Raw genomic sequence first — 16459 nt, forward strand, 5'->3', positions numbered from 1 at the left:
CAAGACTTCATAAAGACCACTGTTTTATCTACAAGGTCATATAGGAAGGAAGTTGCCTGAGGCAAAATTGAAACCCAGATCATATGACTGTAGAGTCTGTGTACCAAGGACCACCTTTTTCAGAAAAAGGAACTAAGGAGGAGAAAGAGAGAGAGTGAGAGTATATTTGTGAGTTTGATATGGAGGGTTTTTGAGGTAAGGTATGAAATGAAATGAAAAGGGGAGAAGAGGTTAGTAATGTGTGTATTTTATTTTTTCAGTAAAAGAAACGGCAAAGTTCCTAAAGTCTGGGCTTTGGTGGGTCATGAGTGTGTGTGTGGTACTCTCTGTTGGAGGTGGGAAACTCATGGCCCACCAAAACCCAGAGTGTTTAACAAAATAAATAAAAATATAATGCACCTTAGATAATGTTGATTTGTGGTTTTCTAAGGCATCTGTTTTTATTTGAATTTGACACAGCTGGAAGAATCTTGAGAGAAGGGAAGGTTCAGAATAGTAACTTCTGTGGAGAATCTTAGGGTACACACAGTTAAGAGTATGACGTAGATGATGATTCAGCAAAGGAAACTGGGGAGTGGTGAGAGGGTAGGAGGGGGGCCAAGAGAGAGCAGTATCCCAAAGATCCAGACTTGAGAGAGTATCTAGGAGCAAAGGGTAGTTATTAGTGTCAGATGCCAGAGGGTGTGATAAAAAAAATCAATCAGGGAAGAATAAAAAGATTGCGGTCCAGCAGTGAGGCTCTGTTTATGATGAGATAAGAAGTCCGAGGCAGACCCAGTTTGCAAAGCTTAGTGATTTTCTCTTAGAGAGTTCAGTCTCATGGAAGGAACAGATGGTAGGAGTAACTCAGGATTAAGGATTAGCAGGGCATGAATGGCAGAAATACCAAGCAAGAGGCAAAGCATTCAAGGGTAGAGGGCAGTGTCTTGTAGAAATGACTAATTATAGAATGAGAACTGAAGGGAAGAATGTGAAGTCATATCAAGAATGATGGGCTGGGGGAACAGGGAAGAAGTAAAGAACTAGATGTTCTAGTAAAAAGAAAGAATAGGTTTAGAAGGACTGAGGCAATAGAAGTGGAAGGACAAAAGGTTTTGATTAGAGAGGAGAATTTCAGGGTTGAAGACTCATGGGAATTGAACCATTTTCATTGCACTGGTGAGATCTGAAGTGGGACCATTTCTCTTGGTGGCTGATGTAGAGTGGATGTCAGAGGAGCCAAGGAGGGAGAGCCCAGGGAGTTAGAAGGGTCTTCAAAGTAGATATTGAAGTCTCTGAAGAGAGTGGTAGAAAAGGAAGTCTGTGGTCTAGGGACCAAAGACTGCTTGGGGACTATTGGAAAGTGAACTGGAGTTCAGTAGATGTCAGTGTCAGGGATGGGAGAGAGTGATCTCGATGAAATGAAATTCAGAAGACAACAGGTTCCTGAGTGACAGTAGGTAGGGGTGGGGTGGGGGGGTGGGGTCTGGGAGTGGTGATGGCCCAGGGAAGGGGATCAAGAAGTATGCCTACTTCTCTTCCTGACTCAATATTGAAGGATGTGAGAAAAGTAGTGACTGCTAATGGAGAAGATGCTGAGGGATGAGATGTCTTCAGGAGAAGACCAAGCTGTAGCATCAGAGGAAGCGTTCTAGGGTGAAGGCAAGTTTTGTAAAGGATAGAGTAGGGTCACAGGGACAGACTGGAAGGAGAGGGGGAGCAGGAAATGAGAACTTGGGAATGGGCAAGAATGTGGCATAATGAAAAGAACGTTGACCTTGAGTTCAAATCCTGCCTCTCATACTTACTCTCTGTAAAATGGGGGTAATATTTCAGAGGGTTGTTGAGGTTCATTGAGATAAAGTATGTAAATCACATTGCAGACTTGAAAGTACCAAATAAATGTCAGTTAAGTCATTTTAATTTTGAGGATGAGAGGTTAGGGACAAGGGATAGCAGGAGAGGAATGTTTTTCTTCAGCAGAGTGCCAGGTCTAGAGTGAAGACCTGAGTTCAAATCAGCCTCAGATAATTACTAACTGTGACTCTGGACAAGTCACTTAACCCATTTTGCCTCAATCTCCTCATCTGTAAAATGAATTGGAGAAGGAAATGTCAAACCACTCCAGTATCTCTGTCAAGAAAATGCCAGATGGGTCATGAAAAATCAGACATGACTGAAAAAACAACTAAATAGCTTATATTTCTAAAGGTCACCACCTTCACAAACATTTTCGTCAAAATGAGTTAGGTAGTGTTATCCCTGTTTTACTTATGGGAAAATTGAGGCTTCAAGAGGGAAAGGGACTTATTCAAAGTCACACAACTAATAATTGTTCATTATTAAATGTTAAAAGATGGGCCTAGGTCTTCTGTTTTCAAGTACAGTATACTTTCCTATGCACCACACTACCTTCCTCATCTCCTACCTTCCATTCCATCCCCTTCTTGCCAATCTCTTAGTCCTTATAAGCCTGTTGTAAGGAAATTGATTTGGAAGTTGTGAAGAGCCATAGAAAGGGAAGCTATTATTATCATAATTAGCTCCTTACCTCTTGCTGGGACTCTCTCCTAATCATTAGCTCCTGCCTGGTCTCTGCCATCTTCTTTCCCTTTTCAGTCCATCCTGTATAAACTGCCAGAGGCATCTTCCTCGTCCTTCACTGGGTTGAATTCATTATTCTTTTGGTCAGAAAGTTTCAATGATGCCCTGTTGCCTGTAGGATAAAATTCAAATTTTTTGGTTTGGTATTCAAGGCTCCACCAGAGCCAACATACCTTTCTAGCCTTATTTCACAGTTTTCCTGCCGCATACTTTACCCTCAGACCAATTGAACTTCTCTTTTACTCAAATATGTCCTAGTCTTCCCAGTCTCTTAGCCCTTGTTCATGCCATTCCCCATACCTTGAATGCCCTCTGCTCTTGGGGGGCCCCCCAATCTCCTGTTGAACTCCTGCCCATTCTTAAAAGTCCAGCTCAGACAGCATTTCTTCTATGAAATCTACCTTCCAAAATTACCAGTGGCTTCTTAATTGCCCAATCTAACGGACTTCTCTAGCGTTTCAGCCTTCTTGACCCCTCTGCAGCATTTGATGATGTTAACTATCATCTCCTCCTAGGTAGACCTCTCTGCCCTGGGTTTTTGTGGCCCTACTTTCTCAGGGCTCTCTTTCTACCTTTCTCAATCCCCTTTGCTGGCTTTTGATCCATGTCATACTCCCTAATTGTGGGTATACCCCAAGGCTCTTCCTAGGACTTGTTCTAACTATCCTCTCTCACTTGGGGAGCAGATCAGCTTCTGTGGCTTTAATTAATATCTGTATGCAGATGACTTCCAGAACCCAGATCTCTCTCCTAAGCTCTAGTCTCTGTTTACCAGCTGTCTGTTTGACACATTAAGCTGGATGTCCTGTTAAGCATCTTATACTCAACACATCTAAAAGTTTTCTCCAAAACTCATACCTCTTCCCATTTTCTGTTGAAGACACTACCATCCTTTCTCTTGCCCCAATTTGCAACCTCGATGTCACCCTCAGCTCCTCACCCCACAGATCAAGTCAGTTGCCAAATATTATTGTTTCTGTCTCTAAATAATCTGTATCTGTCTGTCTGCCTTCCTAGCTAGCTTAGCTTTCACAGAAATCTCTGAGCTGGAAGCTTTCTGTTTCAAAGCTATTCTTGAGCAGGAAGCTTTCCAGTGGTGGGTAATTCACAGTCATTTCACTTTTGTATAGGTCTGCCTTTGAGGAGGCTTTGCCTAAGCTGGAGTCCCTTTCTGACACTTGGACACACTGTGCCTAGTTCTGCCCTCTGGGCAAGCAGAACAGAACAAGAATTATCTATTTTTTTTCACACAACTGGTTTTCATATCCTTAAAAACATATCAGATCAATTGCCAAATATTATTATTTCTGTCTTCAAATAATCTTCCATGTCTCCTCTCTACTCACATGTCCACAATCCTAGTTTGGGCCCTCATCTCCTCCTTCCTGGACTGCTGGAATAACTTGCTAATTGGTCTCCTTGCTTCAGGCCTTTTACCTTTCCCATCCATCCTTTGCATAACTGTCAAAGTGATTTCTCTACAGTATTGCTCTGACCATGTTTCACACACTCCTCCCCCAGTAAACTCCAGTGACTCCCTATTGCCCCTATGATCAAATACAAGTTTTCTCTGTTTGGCATTATTTAGAGCTCTTCCGAACCTAGCTTTTCCACCTTTTTACAACTCGATTCCCTATATGCACTCTACAATTCATCTAGACTGTTCTTGCTGTTCACACATACAGACTTCTTCTCCCATCTTCTGTCTCTCCTGTTCCCTCTGCTGCTGCCTCCCAGACCAGTGCCTAGAATGCACTCCCTCCTTCTCTCTGACTCTTGGAATCCCTGGTTTCTTTCAAGACTCAGCTCAAGGAGCCACCTTCTGTGTGAAACCTTTGCTGGTCCTCCTAGCTGTTCTTGCCTTCTCCCCCAAGGTCACCTTGTTTCTGTTACTTCTACATGCCAGAAATTTTCATGTGGTCTCCTATGTAAGAATGTAAGCTCCTGGAGGCCAGGGGCTGTTGTTAGAAACTTTTGTCATCCCCTTCCCCTAGGTACTCTTTCCTAAGTTGGCTTCCTTTGATGCTCCTGACTACCCCCTTTCCTGTCAGACCATTCCTTCTCAGTTTCCTTTGCTGGTTGATCATCCATCCCCTGCCTCCCAAGTGTCTCACCAGACTCTTGTCCTGAGCCTCCTCTTTTCTATCTGTGCTCTCTCACTTGGTGAGCTCATCAGTTCTTATGGGTTCAAGTTGTGAAGTCTATGCTAATGACTCCTATCTCTATGTGTCCAACTATTTGTTAACTGCAGTCTGCAGTCCAATCAATCAATAAGCATTTAGTAGGAGCTTATTATGTGAAATGCATCATGTGAAGTAGTGGGGGTACAAAGAAAGATAAAAGACAAGTCCTGTCCTGAAGAAGCTTATAGTCTAGCGGGGGAACAAGAAGAAAAAATGTATAAACAAGCCATATGCAGGATAAATAAGAAATAATTAACAGAGAGAGGGCGTCTGGATTAAGAGGAATTGGAAAGACTTCCAAGAAGTCTTTCTAGAATACCATTTAGAAGATGGGATTTTAGCTGGAACTTGAAGGAAACTAGGGCAGTCAGGAGGCAGAGATGAGGGGGGAGAGCATTTTAGACATGGAGAAATTGCCCAGAACTGAGAGATGGAGTGTCTAGGTTATGGAATAGCAAGAAGGAAAGTGTTGCTGGATTGAAGAGTCAGGGCTTAGGTAAAAGAAGACTGGAAAGGTAGTCTGGGGCTAGGTTATGAATTCTAGATTGTTCAGTCATCTTTCAGTTATGTTCAACTCTCCATGACCCCATTTGGGATTTTCTTGGCAAAGATGCTGGAGTAGTTTGCCTTTTCCTTCTCTAGGTCTTATTACAGATGAGGAAACTGAGGCAAAGAGGGTTAAGTGACTTTCCTGCTAGTAAGTGCCTGAGGCCAGATTTGAACTCATGAAGATGAGCCTTCTTGACTTCCTGACTGTTCACTGTGCCATGAACTCTAGAACTTCAGCTTTATATTACCAATTTCAAAATGACGCCCTCTCTTGATATACCTCTGGCCTCAACTTAACACATACCAAACTGAGCTCATCATCTTTCCCCATCAAACCTCGCCCTCCTCAGAAACATTCTTCTTTCTCTTGATGATACTACCTGAGTTAAAACTTCAGTCATCTTCGATTTTCCCATTTCTTTATCTTTTTCCCCATCCAGGTTCTGTCTGTTGTATCAGTTCACCATTTCTTGTATCCATTCTATTCTGTATACTTATTACCACCATACTGGTTTGGACCCTTTTTTACTCCTTAGCTGGACTATAGTAATAACTTCCACTGGATTTGCTGCCTCCTCTTTCCAGCCCTTCACATACTTGCCAAAATAATCTTCCTAATGAAGTGTTTGAAGATTTTAGGATAAAATGCAGAGTCCTTATCTTAGGTTTCCCTGCAACACCTCTGCAGACACCAGTAATCTAGATGCTGCCTTGATTCTGACAGGTAAGATTTTGCCCTGTCTTCTTCCTAGAGCAGGCTTTCACACATTTACCTTTTTTTACACATTCCCCTCACCAAGCTTCCAGGTTTGATTTGTATGTTAGAATTTAAACTCCTTGAGGGCAGGGACTGTCTTGCTTGTGTTTGTATCTCTAGGATTTAGCCCGAAGTAAGCATTTCCTGATGCTCCATCCGCCATCCCCCGCCCAGTCTCCATCTGTCTGTCTACCCTAGCTAACTTAGCTTTCCTAAAAATTCCAAGGTGTGGAAGCCTTCTGTTCCAAATGTGTGCTTGAGCTGAAAGCTTTCTGGTGGTAGTGGGTATTTCAGTCATTTCACTTTTGTGTAGGTCTGCTTTTGAGGAGGCTTTGCCTAAGTGGAGTCTAACTGTGCCACTTGGACACTCTGTGCCTAGTCCTGCCCTCTGGGCAAACAGACAAGAAGAACAGGTATCATCCATTTTTCACACAACCGGTTTTCAGATCCTTGAAAAAAGCTATGATGACTCCAGTGAAGTTGTAGAGGAAATGGATCAAACTTGGGTACTGTTGAGTTTGGGAGAAATGTCTTTTCTCCAGAGAAAAAGTCATCTTACAGGATTGTATAGAGACAGACTCTCAGGCTGTATTTTTTTTCAACAGTAAGGTGAGCCCTCTAATTCTATTTTGAAGGAAGCCCCTGCTGTCTTAAAGATCTCTTGCTCTACCAGGATACTCTAATGAGAAAATATCCCCATTGGAATAACTCCTGAGACCTCAAAGTTAACATATTCTTCCCCATCTCATCTTGTCCCAATTACTCAGTCTCAAAATAAGTGAAGTAACAGAATTTAGCTACCTGGTAGGTTGACTTGAACTTTTCCTTTTGCCATGAAATGTCAACCCAGAGCTGTGTAACACTATATATAGGTGCCTACCTCCCTTTTTTCTAGACTTGAGAAAGTGATGGAGAAAAATGTTAGCAATGCAGGTTAAATTCAGAGAGCCCATGGGCACTTGTTGCAGCCCTTGAGCTAGCCAGCCCCAGCTCATTCACTCTTAACTTCCAACCAAACTGACTGTTAGCGGTGTCCTAACCATTCCCTGCTGTCTCCTGTGGTGCTTGTGTCTGGGATGCGCTTTCTTCTCATCCTCTTTGGGCAGATAGAACACATTTCCCTTCCAGAGTAGAATGTGCTTCCCATGGGGGCTGGGTCCCTTGTCTCTTACACTCCCCAGGGCAATACACGCAGAGTGTTAATATGCAGCTTAATACATTTTTGTCGAATTGAAGTTTTAGTGGGCTAGACTTTGACTGCTGAGGCCAGGGGTGATTGGAGGAAGCTGGACATCTGAAGAGACTGAGAGTGAGGAAGACTGGAAAGACCAGTTTCGGGTGGGGGGGTGGAGGTGAAGACCAAAACAAGGGATCCATCCTGGTTCTGCTCCCCAGCTCCCCACTCCATCCTTCCTCCATCTTCCCCTCTTTGATTGAGGGTGGGGAAGGAGGGTGGAGATGGGGTGGGCCCCCAAAGATTTATCATTAGTCTAGAGACTACTCTTCACCTTCTATCCCCCCAGCTGGGCTTGCTCTGTGAGGGCTCTGGGTCCTTAAACACCTAATGTGAGTCACTTAGCAGGAGGGGATGTTCCCCCCTCCCCCCCATTCTTGTATTCTCTGGGGAAGCTTAATCCCAAATGGATAATTATAAGCCAGGGAGTGATAGTGACAGTGCCTGATAAAGTTCTTCATAGTTGAGACCTGGCAGGTTCTGGGTATCTCTGATAGGGAGCTGTAGGTCAGGCCCTTCCCAGCCCTTATCCTTCAGGAAATCTCCACCTCCAGAGAAACCTTGCTCCCTACATCCCCCACCCCACCCCCCATCTGTAATGCAAATATAAAATTTAAAGATCTTCCCTGCCCCTAGGCTAAAGTGCACCAGAAGCCTGGGGTGGGAGGCTTGTTTTTCAGTAGATACTTCTTGATTGGCCAGTGAGTCAATAAGGTTGTTACATTCTCTGAGCCAGGAGAAGGCTATATAAGCCCTGATGTGTAGCTTTGTTTTGGGACTCACTTTGAGAAGTGTTCTGTGATTTGATCTGAATTCTGGGAAGCCGTTGTTGAGAGTCCCCCGGCTTTGAAAAACCCAGATGTGGAAACCCAGATGTTGACTGGGTATGGATGTAATGGTTGGACAGTTTGGAAATCTGTCTACTTGATGTTTCTGTCTTGATAATTCTGCCTGTATACTTTGAGGTTCAGGGTGCTGACCTTTTCTCCTGGACAAGGTAAACGATATATGTCTGACTGATTAAAGTAAGCTTGTTAACCCATTTTGAGTTGCTTTCCTTTAACAAAGCAGATCCAAGAACCTGTGGTAGCTGCAAACCCTGGGGACACTGGGGTGCTTGCTGCTACACCATCCTAGTCTTTCTTGAATAGGAAGAATATTCTTCCCTTCCTCCTAGTCCCAGTTCCTCCCAGGCTTAGCAGCAGGGACAACCAGGTGTTTTGGGGGCTCCAGGTGTTGCTGTGGCTGCCTCTCCCTTCTTCCTTGGTGCAGGTGTGGTAAGCTTCCTGGCAGGGGCACAACTCCCCTTCCCTGTGGAATGGAGTGGGGGGAAATGAACATTCAGACTCTCCTTGGTACCTGTGTGTTCTTGGATCCCTGAGTGCATGTCAGGTAACTGGGGGGACCCAGGATACTCCAGGTTTAGAGAGTGGTGTTTGTAGGGGTGGGGAGTCCAGTTTGCATAGAAAGCATGATGGAAATAGTGTGAAGTAAAGATGGAGAGGTTACTTGGTAGCCTTGTGAAGTCTTGACTGCTTAACTGAGGAGTTTGGGTTTTATCTTGTAGGTAGAAAGGATCCACTGAAGGTAATTGAATATGGAAGTGAAGAGGTCAGGAAGGTGGCTTTGGCAGGCTGTCCAAAATGGATTGGAAGGGAGAGCCTAGAGATGGGCAGACCAACTAGGAGGTTAATGCAGTAGTTCAGGCAAGATGATAAATCATGGTAATAACCGCTTTCTGTAGAGGAACTCGATGGATATTTTCTCCATTTGGTCCCAAGGATTTGTAGACATGAGGGAGGAGTGAGAGAGGTAGGGATCTAAGTCTCTCTTTGCTTACCTCTTCCACCTGAGTTGGGGCATGGTCAAGGGGCCTGAGGCTCTTAGTAGCAGGGGCCCTTTAAGAATGAGGATGACTCATCTAGCAGGGGTTGGGACAAGGGATTCAAAGATCTCTCCTGGGACCTTCCTCTCAGCTGCTGAGAGGAGTGATCCTAGAGCTTTTCTGGTCTCTGTGTGCATCCAGTACTCAGGAGCCTGAACTCAGCCTCTGTGCCAGGACAATCCAGCAGGACATCCCCTTCTCAGGTGAGATGGGTCCATGCTCCACCTCCCCCTAATCTATCTTGGGCACCGGTTCATATGGAGGTGGCTTCCCTGCTCCTCTTCCATGTCACCCACCCTCCTTAGAGCTCAGACTTGGGCTCAGGGTAAGAAGGAGACAATGCTCTTGGAGTTCTTTTGCTCACCTATCCAGGGTGTGAGTAGGGAAAGAGTATGGAGTGGCAGACAGCTCTGTCAGCTACATCAGTTCTTCCTCTCTGGGTCCTTGCCTTCTTTAAAGGACTGGCATAGAAGAGGATGCTGTGTTCCTCTGGTCGAGGTTCTGCTAGTGGGGCTGCATACCCCTTTATGGTATGCACATACCCCCAGCTCACACACACTTGGATTAGAGATGGGGCCTAGCCCCTGTGTGGTCAGTGTCTGGGGGGAGTAGAGGTCTTTTAAGAAGACTTGGGACACAGCTGAAGACTGGGCACAAGGATGGGTACCTGTGAGCAGAGGGAAAGGATTGAGGGACGTGGCTGAGGAGAGGGCACAGTTGGTATTTGGGGTGTGGGGGATAGGAATTGAGAGGTGGGACTATATGGCAAAAGATTATGGAACATGGCTGATATAAAGCAGTTGAGGCATGGGGGACTTGCTGAGCCTGGAGAAATGGGGAAGAAGGAGTGTGAGTGACTGTGGGTCAGGGGTTCAGAGAAGCAGCTCATCCTACTGTCTGTCAAGGACTTTGTTCCCAAGGAAGCTCCATCCTAGCCAAAGTCCGTGTCTGAACTCTGCCAAAGAAAAGCAGGGAGGAGTGGCTGGGAGGGAAGTCTGGAGGTTATACCACTGGGGTCAGCTGGGGTTCTCCCTGACAGGGCCTGGGAGGCACGGCCCTCGATCATCATTGAGTGAGGGTGGAGGGGGAAGGGCTTGATCACTCTGCTGACTGAGCACTCTTTCCCTCAGTCCTGTGAGACTGTAACCTTATGGTATGATAATAATAATAATAATACCTAGCATTTCTGTAGCACTTCAGGGGGTTACAGAGCACTGTATCCTCACAAATACTTTTCAAGGTAAATGTGACTATTATCCTTTTTTTTTTTTTAACATATGAGGGAACTGAGGCAGCAGAAGTTAAATGACTTGCCCAGAGTCACAGCAAATGTTTGAGGCCCAATTTGAATTTTCTTCCTGATTCTAGGCCCAGCATGCACTCTGTGTCCTGCACCACCAGCTTTCTTGGATTCAGGAGACCTAGATTCTAGTCCTACCTCTTTACTTGTTAGGTCTGTAATCCTGGCAAAGTCACTTACCTTCCAGAGCCTCAGTTTCCTCATCTGTAAAATTGAATGTAATCTTTACCCTCCTTCCCTTCCTCCAGGGAAATTCAGTTCAATTTAATAAGCATTTATCAGCTGCCTCCTCTGTGAAGGGCACCACACTGTGGTAGGTGCTGGAGATAGAGACAAAAACTAAGCATCACCTGCCCTCAGCTAACTTTGTGGAGATAAAGGACTTTGTCAACCTTAAAGTGAATTATTTTGAGATGAATTTTATTGATATCTTTGTTTTTTCATCCCCTTTTACATTTTCCATCATGTGCTTCACCCTTCCTTTCCCTTCCCCTCCTAGTGAGAGTCTTCCCTTATAAGAAAGAATAAAACAGAGACAAACAGCCAAGCCAACACATCAAAAAAGTGTGACATCTCATAGAGTGTTCTGTGTCTGTGCCCCACCCCCTCTTTCTGCAAAGAAGAGTAGAGACCTTGGGAGAGTGGGGGAGGAAGAGGGGAGGAGAAGAGAGATGCCTTCTTGTAGCTCATCGTTGGGGCCAAGCTTGGTCATTACAGTGGCCTAGCACTTAGTTTGGGCCATCATTCTTTGTTATGTATTGTGTATTTAATATATATAATATAATATATATTAATTAATATATAAATAATTAATATTAATATATTGTATATTAAATATATAATGTATAATATTATATATAATAAATATATTATATAATATATATAATATATATTTCTTTCCTACTTCTACTCACTTTGCATCAGTTCACATAAAGCCTTCTTATGCTTCCCTGTATTCATCATGTTTTAGTGCTAAGCTGTAAGAAATGATAAATATAATTTTTATTATTATATCATCCTTTTGCTCTTGACCCCAGGCCTAGGGACACACAGGCCTTATTGGCTTCTCAGGACCTGTCAATGGAGAAGCCGGAAGTGGAACCAGGTCCCATGCAATGTGACTATCGTGTGCACAGGCAGGTGCTGAATGAGCAGGAGCTGGAGGAGACAGGGCAGAGGAGCCAGAGCCCAAAGCCTCCCCGATGGCGTACTCTGCCCAGGTTGGAGAGGGAATTGAGCAGTACCATGTGTTCCCCTCGATTTCCTAGCCAGGTGTCTTCCTTCTACCCAGGGAAACCACATCTACCCATCTTTTCCCTCTGTCTACCTGCTGATTGTCTTGTCTCTCATGTGTCTTTTTTCCTTACCGTTCGTCCACTTAATCTCTCCAACTATCCCCTTAATTTTCCATCTGCCCAATGATCTCTGCCCTCAAGTGTTCATTTTTCTGTCCATGCTATCTAGGGGAAACCCAGAGCAGGAAGTGAAGGAATGGGGAGAGGCAGTGACTCTACCTTCATTCTGAACTCCTTTCTTCCTGACAGGTGTTCAAGAGCCATAGCCTGGGCCACCCTATGCCGCTTCCTGCCCATCCTGAGCTGGCTGCCCAAGTACCCTGCACGAGAGTTTCTCCTGGGGGACCTGCTGTCTGGCCTCAGTGTGGGCATTGTACAGCTGCCACAGGGCGAGTTGGGGTGGGCAGATGGCTTGGCAGCTTTAGTTTTGGGGGTTGTGAGTCTCGTAGGGCTCTGGGGGTGGAAGAGAGGGTTAACAGTGTGAAGGGACCATAACTCTGGGATGCAAGTGGAGGTGGAGGGAGGGACTGGCAGTGTGCTGGGGCCTTGATTGTAGGTGGGTGAAGATGGGGCTGACAGTGATGTTCTTCTTGCCTTCCCCAGGACTAGCCTATGCCCTCCTAGCTGGGCTGCCCCCTGTCTTTGGCCTCTATAGCTCTTTCTACCCAGTCTTTGTCTACTTTTTATTTGGTACCTCGCGGCACATTTCTGTGGGTAAGTGGCGTCTCCAAACCCTGAATGGACCATCCCTCTCCTTCTAGTTAGTAATGAGCTCTTCCTGCTCCATGACCCTGAGGGAGCACATTATGGGGAAGACTGTGGGAGCAGGCCTTAGGCCATGCCTTTGGGGTTTGTGGTGGGAGATGAGGCTTGCACATGAGACAAAGAATGAGGAGAGAGGTGATTATGAATATTTCTCTTACATGCCCGCCATGCTTTAACTCTCCCTTTTACCGTGTCCCTCTGCTGGCATCTCTAGCTGTGGGTTTCCAGGGCCCTCCCTTCCCTGTCAGCCTAAAGTGAAGCCATTGGGATTCCTGTCATGAGAGTCCCATTGTGGTCTCTGGTCTGCAGGGACATTTGCGGTTATGTCGGTTATGGTGGGCAGTGTGACTGAGGCCCTAGTTCCCAATGATGCTTACCTGGTCCCTGGAAATGATACAGTAAATGTGGCAGCCAGAGATGCTGAGCGTGTGAAAGTGGCCTCAGCCCTGAGCCTTCTAGTTGGTGCTTTCCAGGTGAGGTTGAGGAGTTGTTCTGTCTCTGTGCCCCTCTTGTCTTCTTGACTTCTTTGCCCGACTCTTTAACCTTCTCTTCCTTTTCACGTGCCCATTCCTCCCCAAGATTTTCCACTTGTCTGTCAAAGCCTTGATCATTGGTTATGGACCTCTGACTTTCTAACTGTGTATCCATGCCCCTGACTGTCTGTAGCAGCAAGCACCCCAGCGTTCCCAGGGTAGCTGCTAGCAATACAGGTTCTTGGATCTGCTTTGTTAAAGGAAAGCAACTCAAAATGGGTTAACAAGCTTACTTTAATCAGTCAGACATATATCGTTTACCTTATTCAGGAGAAAAGGTCAGCACCCTGAATCTCAAAGTATACAGGCATAATTATCAAGACAGAAACATCAAGTAGACAGATTTCCAAACTGTCCAACCATTACATCCATACCCAGTCAACATCTGGGTTTCCACATTCTGGGTTTTTCAAAGCCGGGGGACTCTCAACAACGGCTTCCCAGAATTCAGATCAAATCACAGAACATTTCTCAAAGTGAGTCCCAAAACAAAGCCTCACATCAGGGCTTATATAGCCTTCTCCTGGCTCAGAGAATGTAACAACCTTTTGGACCCACTGGCCAATCAAAAAGTATCAACTGAAAAACAAGCCTCCCACCCCAGGCTTCTGGTGCACTTTAGCCTAGGGGCAGGGAAGATCTTTAAAATTTACATTCGCATTACACTGTCCCCTGACAGTTGGTCCCTCTGTCTGTCCTTTTCACCCCCTCCTTCATCTGTTGCCCATTTGTGTTCCTCATTTCTATACCTAGGTAGGCTTGGGCATCTTACAGTTTGGCTTTGTGGTGACGTACCTGTCAGAACCACTGGTTCGTGGCTATACTACGGCAGCCTCTGTCCAGGTGCTTGTGTCTCAGCTCAAGCACGTGTTTGGCCTGGATACTAAAGACTACTCAGGACCCCTGTCCCAGATCTATGTGAGTCACTGGGAGGGAGGGAAGAAGCGAGGGAGCCTGGGGCCCAGGACGTGGGAGGAGGCCTGAGAGGGAGCAGGAGGGAAGTCCCTCACACCCCCACTGCATCCCACAGATAGTGTTGGACATCATCTGGAAGTTACCAGAAAGCAATGTGGGCACTGTAGTCACTTCTTTGATCGCTATGATCCTGCTCTTTTCCATGAAGATATTAAACCAAAAACTGGTCCGGAGGCTTCCCATGCCTATCCCGAGTGAACTCATCATGGTATGTGGGAAACACGGAGGAGACATTACCTTTACCCATCCTGACAGAGATCCTTAAAGAATGGGGGGTTCTGAGGGGTGTGGCTAAGGAAGAGCAGGATGTAGAGGCATGGGTGCTAGACTTAGAGTCAAATGATCTGGGTTCAAGTCCTGGCTCTGAAGAAGTCATTTATCTCCTCTCTACTGTTACCTTGCCTCTGGACCAGTGGCTTTCCCTCCCCGAGCCTTGTTTTCCTCATCTGTACAATGGGAACAATACAACGCCTACCTTTGGGGATTTTTTATGAGGAAATTAACCTTCAAGTACAGTAGAAATGAGAGTGATTGTGAGGATTTATTCTCACCCTGAGCATGGTTTGGGGTAGGGGGTGGGGTCAGGAGAGGCATGAAGACTCTTCTGGAGGACTTAGGACCTGGCTGCTACCTGCTGGTAGCTTGGACTCTGGCCAGAGAGGAAGAGCTTTCATCTTACTCGTAGAGATCCAGGACCTCCCACAAAAGGAGGGAGAACTCCACACTGATGTGATGGAAGCAGTGTGGTACAGTAAGAAGAATGCCCACTCTGGAATTGGGACCTAGGTTCAAATCCTGCCTCTGAGTCTGACTACTTATGGGACCTTGGACCAGTCACTTAGCTTCACTGGGCCTCAGTTTCCTCAACTGTAAAATGAGGGGGTTGGACTGGATGGCCTTTAAAGTCCCTTCCAACTCTAGCTCTGGGATGCTATGGTGTTGCTTCCTGCCTCTTCTCTCCCTGCCAGCTCATTGGAGCCACAGCGATCTCTTATGGAGTCCGCCTGAAGGACAAGTTTGGGGTGGGCATCGTGGGTGAAATCCCTGCAGGGTGAGGGACCAGCAGGGGCCCTGGGTGGGTTTTCCCGTAGCCCTAGGCCTGCCCTGCCCCTTCCCTCCTCTGTGGTGCCATGGCCCAAAGCTGGGTATGGGGATGAAGGAGAGAGTACCCTGCCCTTGGCTCTACCTCCCTTGGTCTTTGTTGGTCTGGGTCTGGTTTGTGGGTTAGTGGTTTGGGGACAGAAAAGGCCTGAGGATGGAAGGTCCTGTGCCTCCCTCCCCCAAGACTGGAGCCTCCTGTCTTACCTGACCACCACCTCTTTGGAACGATCGTGGGGAATGCATTTGCCATTGCTGTGGTTGGCTTTGCCATTGCCATCTCCCTTGGCAAGATCTTTGGAATAAAGCATGGCTATGAGGTGGATAATAACCAGGTACGTGATGGTGCAGGGGGTTTGATTGGGGTCGGGGGAACCAGGAGCCTGCCCAAGGTGAGGGAGCCCACTCTGTGTGACTCAGAGCACAGTGGCTGGGGAGGTGACTCCAGAGGGGAGAGCTGATCTCAGTGGGAATTCCTCTGGACCTAATAATGCCCCCCACCCACCCCCATCTCCCTAGGAACTGATTGCTCTTGGCCTCAGTAACTTCGTTGGCAGCTTTTTTCAGTGTTTTCCTATAAGCTGCTCCATGTCCCGGAGCTTGGTACAGGAAGGTTCTGGGGGGAACACACAGGTAAGACGGGAACAGTTGGGCAGAGTGGGAATAAGGAGACATGGGTGGTACAGGTGGGAGAAACATGGAGAGCCTGGGAAAGATGCCAGGGGGACTTGGAAGAGACAATGGAGCATAGCCAGCATGGGAATCTGTTTTACTTGTCTATGCATGTTTGTCAGAAGGATTGTGTTTTTGTGTTTTGGGGGGTTGGGGGTTGGAGGGAGAGAAAAATGATTGTTAATTTTTAAAAAATGAAATTTTGGGGGAAAAAAGCCAAGTTGGGGTGGAGAGAGAACACACAGATATGAGGACATAGCGTGCAGGTGAAGTGCATGGTGGCAAGGTGGGGGGGGGAGGTTTAGCCAGGTGAGGAAGTCATGAGAGGAGGATTTGAGGTGTCCCATCTCTACCCTTCTCGTCCATGCTCAGATTGCTGGGGCCATCTCCTCCCTCCTCATCCTGATTGTCATTGTCAAGTTGGGGGAGCTTTTTTATGACCTTCCCAAAGTAAGTCTTATTTCTTTGCCCTCCCTGTGGAGTGGGGACTTGGGAGTTGGATGCAGGGTTGGTGGAATCAGCTTTTGGGTTTCTGAGGCACTGACTGGGGCTGAGGCAAGGGCTAGTGTGGCTCCCTGAATTGCCTGAGCTAACCTTGCGTCCCCTTTCCCTTCTTCCCACTCCCCACCC

The 16459-nt window shown here is 46.4% G+C and overlaps 1 protein-coding gene across 1 annotated transcript in view; it reads left to right on the forward strand.

Moving 5' to 3' along the window:
* CELSR3 (cadherin EGF LAG seven-pass G-type receptor 3) overlaps positions 1-16459 on the forward strand; it is a 74526-nt gene that overhangs the window by 50113 nt on the left and 7954 nt on the right. Inside the window, exons 35-44 of the mRNA XM_069095394.1 lie at positions 11529-11711; positions 12036-12175; positions 12390-12500; positions 12861-13024; positions 13838-14002; positions 14115-14267; positions 15028-15110; positions 15345-15492; positions 15677-15790; positions 16202-16310. Of these exons, the coding sequence (XP_068951495.1) occupies positions 11529-11711; positions 12036-12175; positions 12390-12500; positions 12861-13024; positions 13838-14002; positions 14115-14267; positions 15028-15110; positions 15345-15492; positions 15677-15790; positions 16202-16310 (1370 nt within the window). The remainder of the gene's footprint in view (positions 1-11528; positions 11712-12035; positions 12176-12389; positions 12501-12860; positions 13025-13837; positions 14003-14114; positions 14268-15027; positions 15111-15344; positions 15493-15676; positions 15791-16201; positions 16311-16459) is intronic.

This window comes from Petaurus breviceps, unplaced genomic scaffold (assembly GCF_028583685.1).
Source record: "Petaurus breviceps papuanus isolate PSGF00001 unplaced genomic scaffold, PetGlider_PUasm1.0 227, whole genome shotgun sequence".
In the NCBI taxonomy this organism is placed as follows: Eukaryota; Metazoa; Chordata; class Mammalia; order Diprotodontia; family Petauridae; genus Petaurus; species Petaurus breviceps.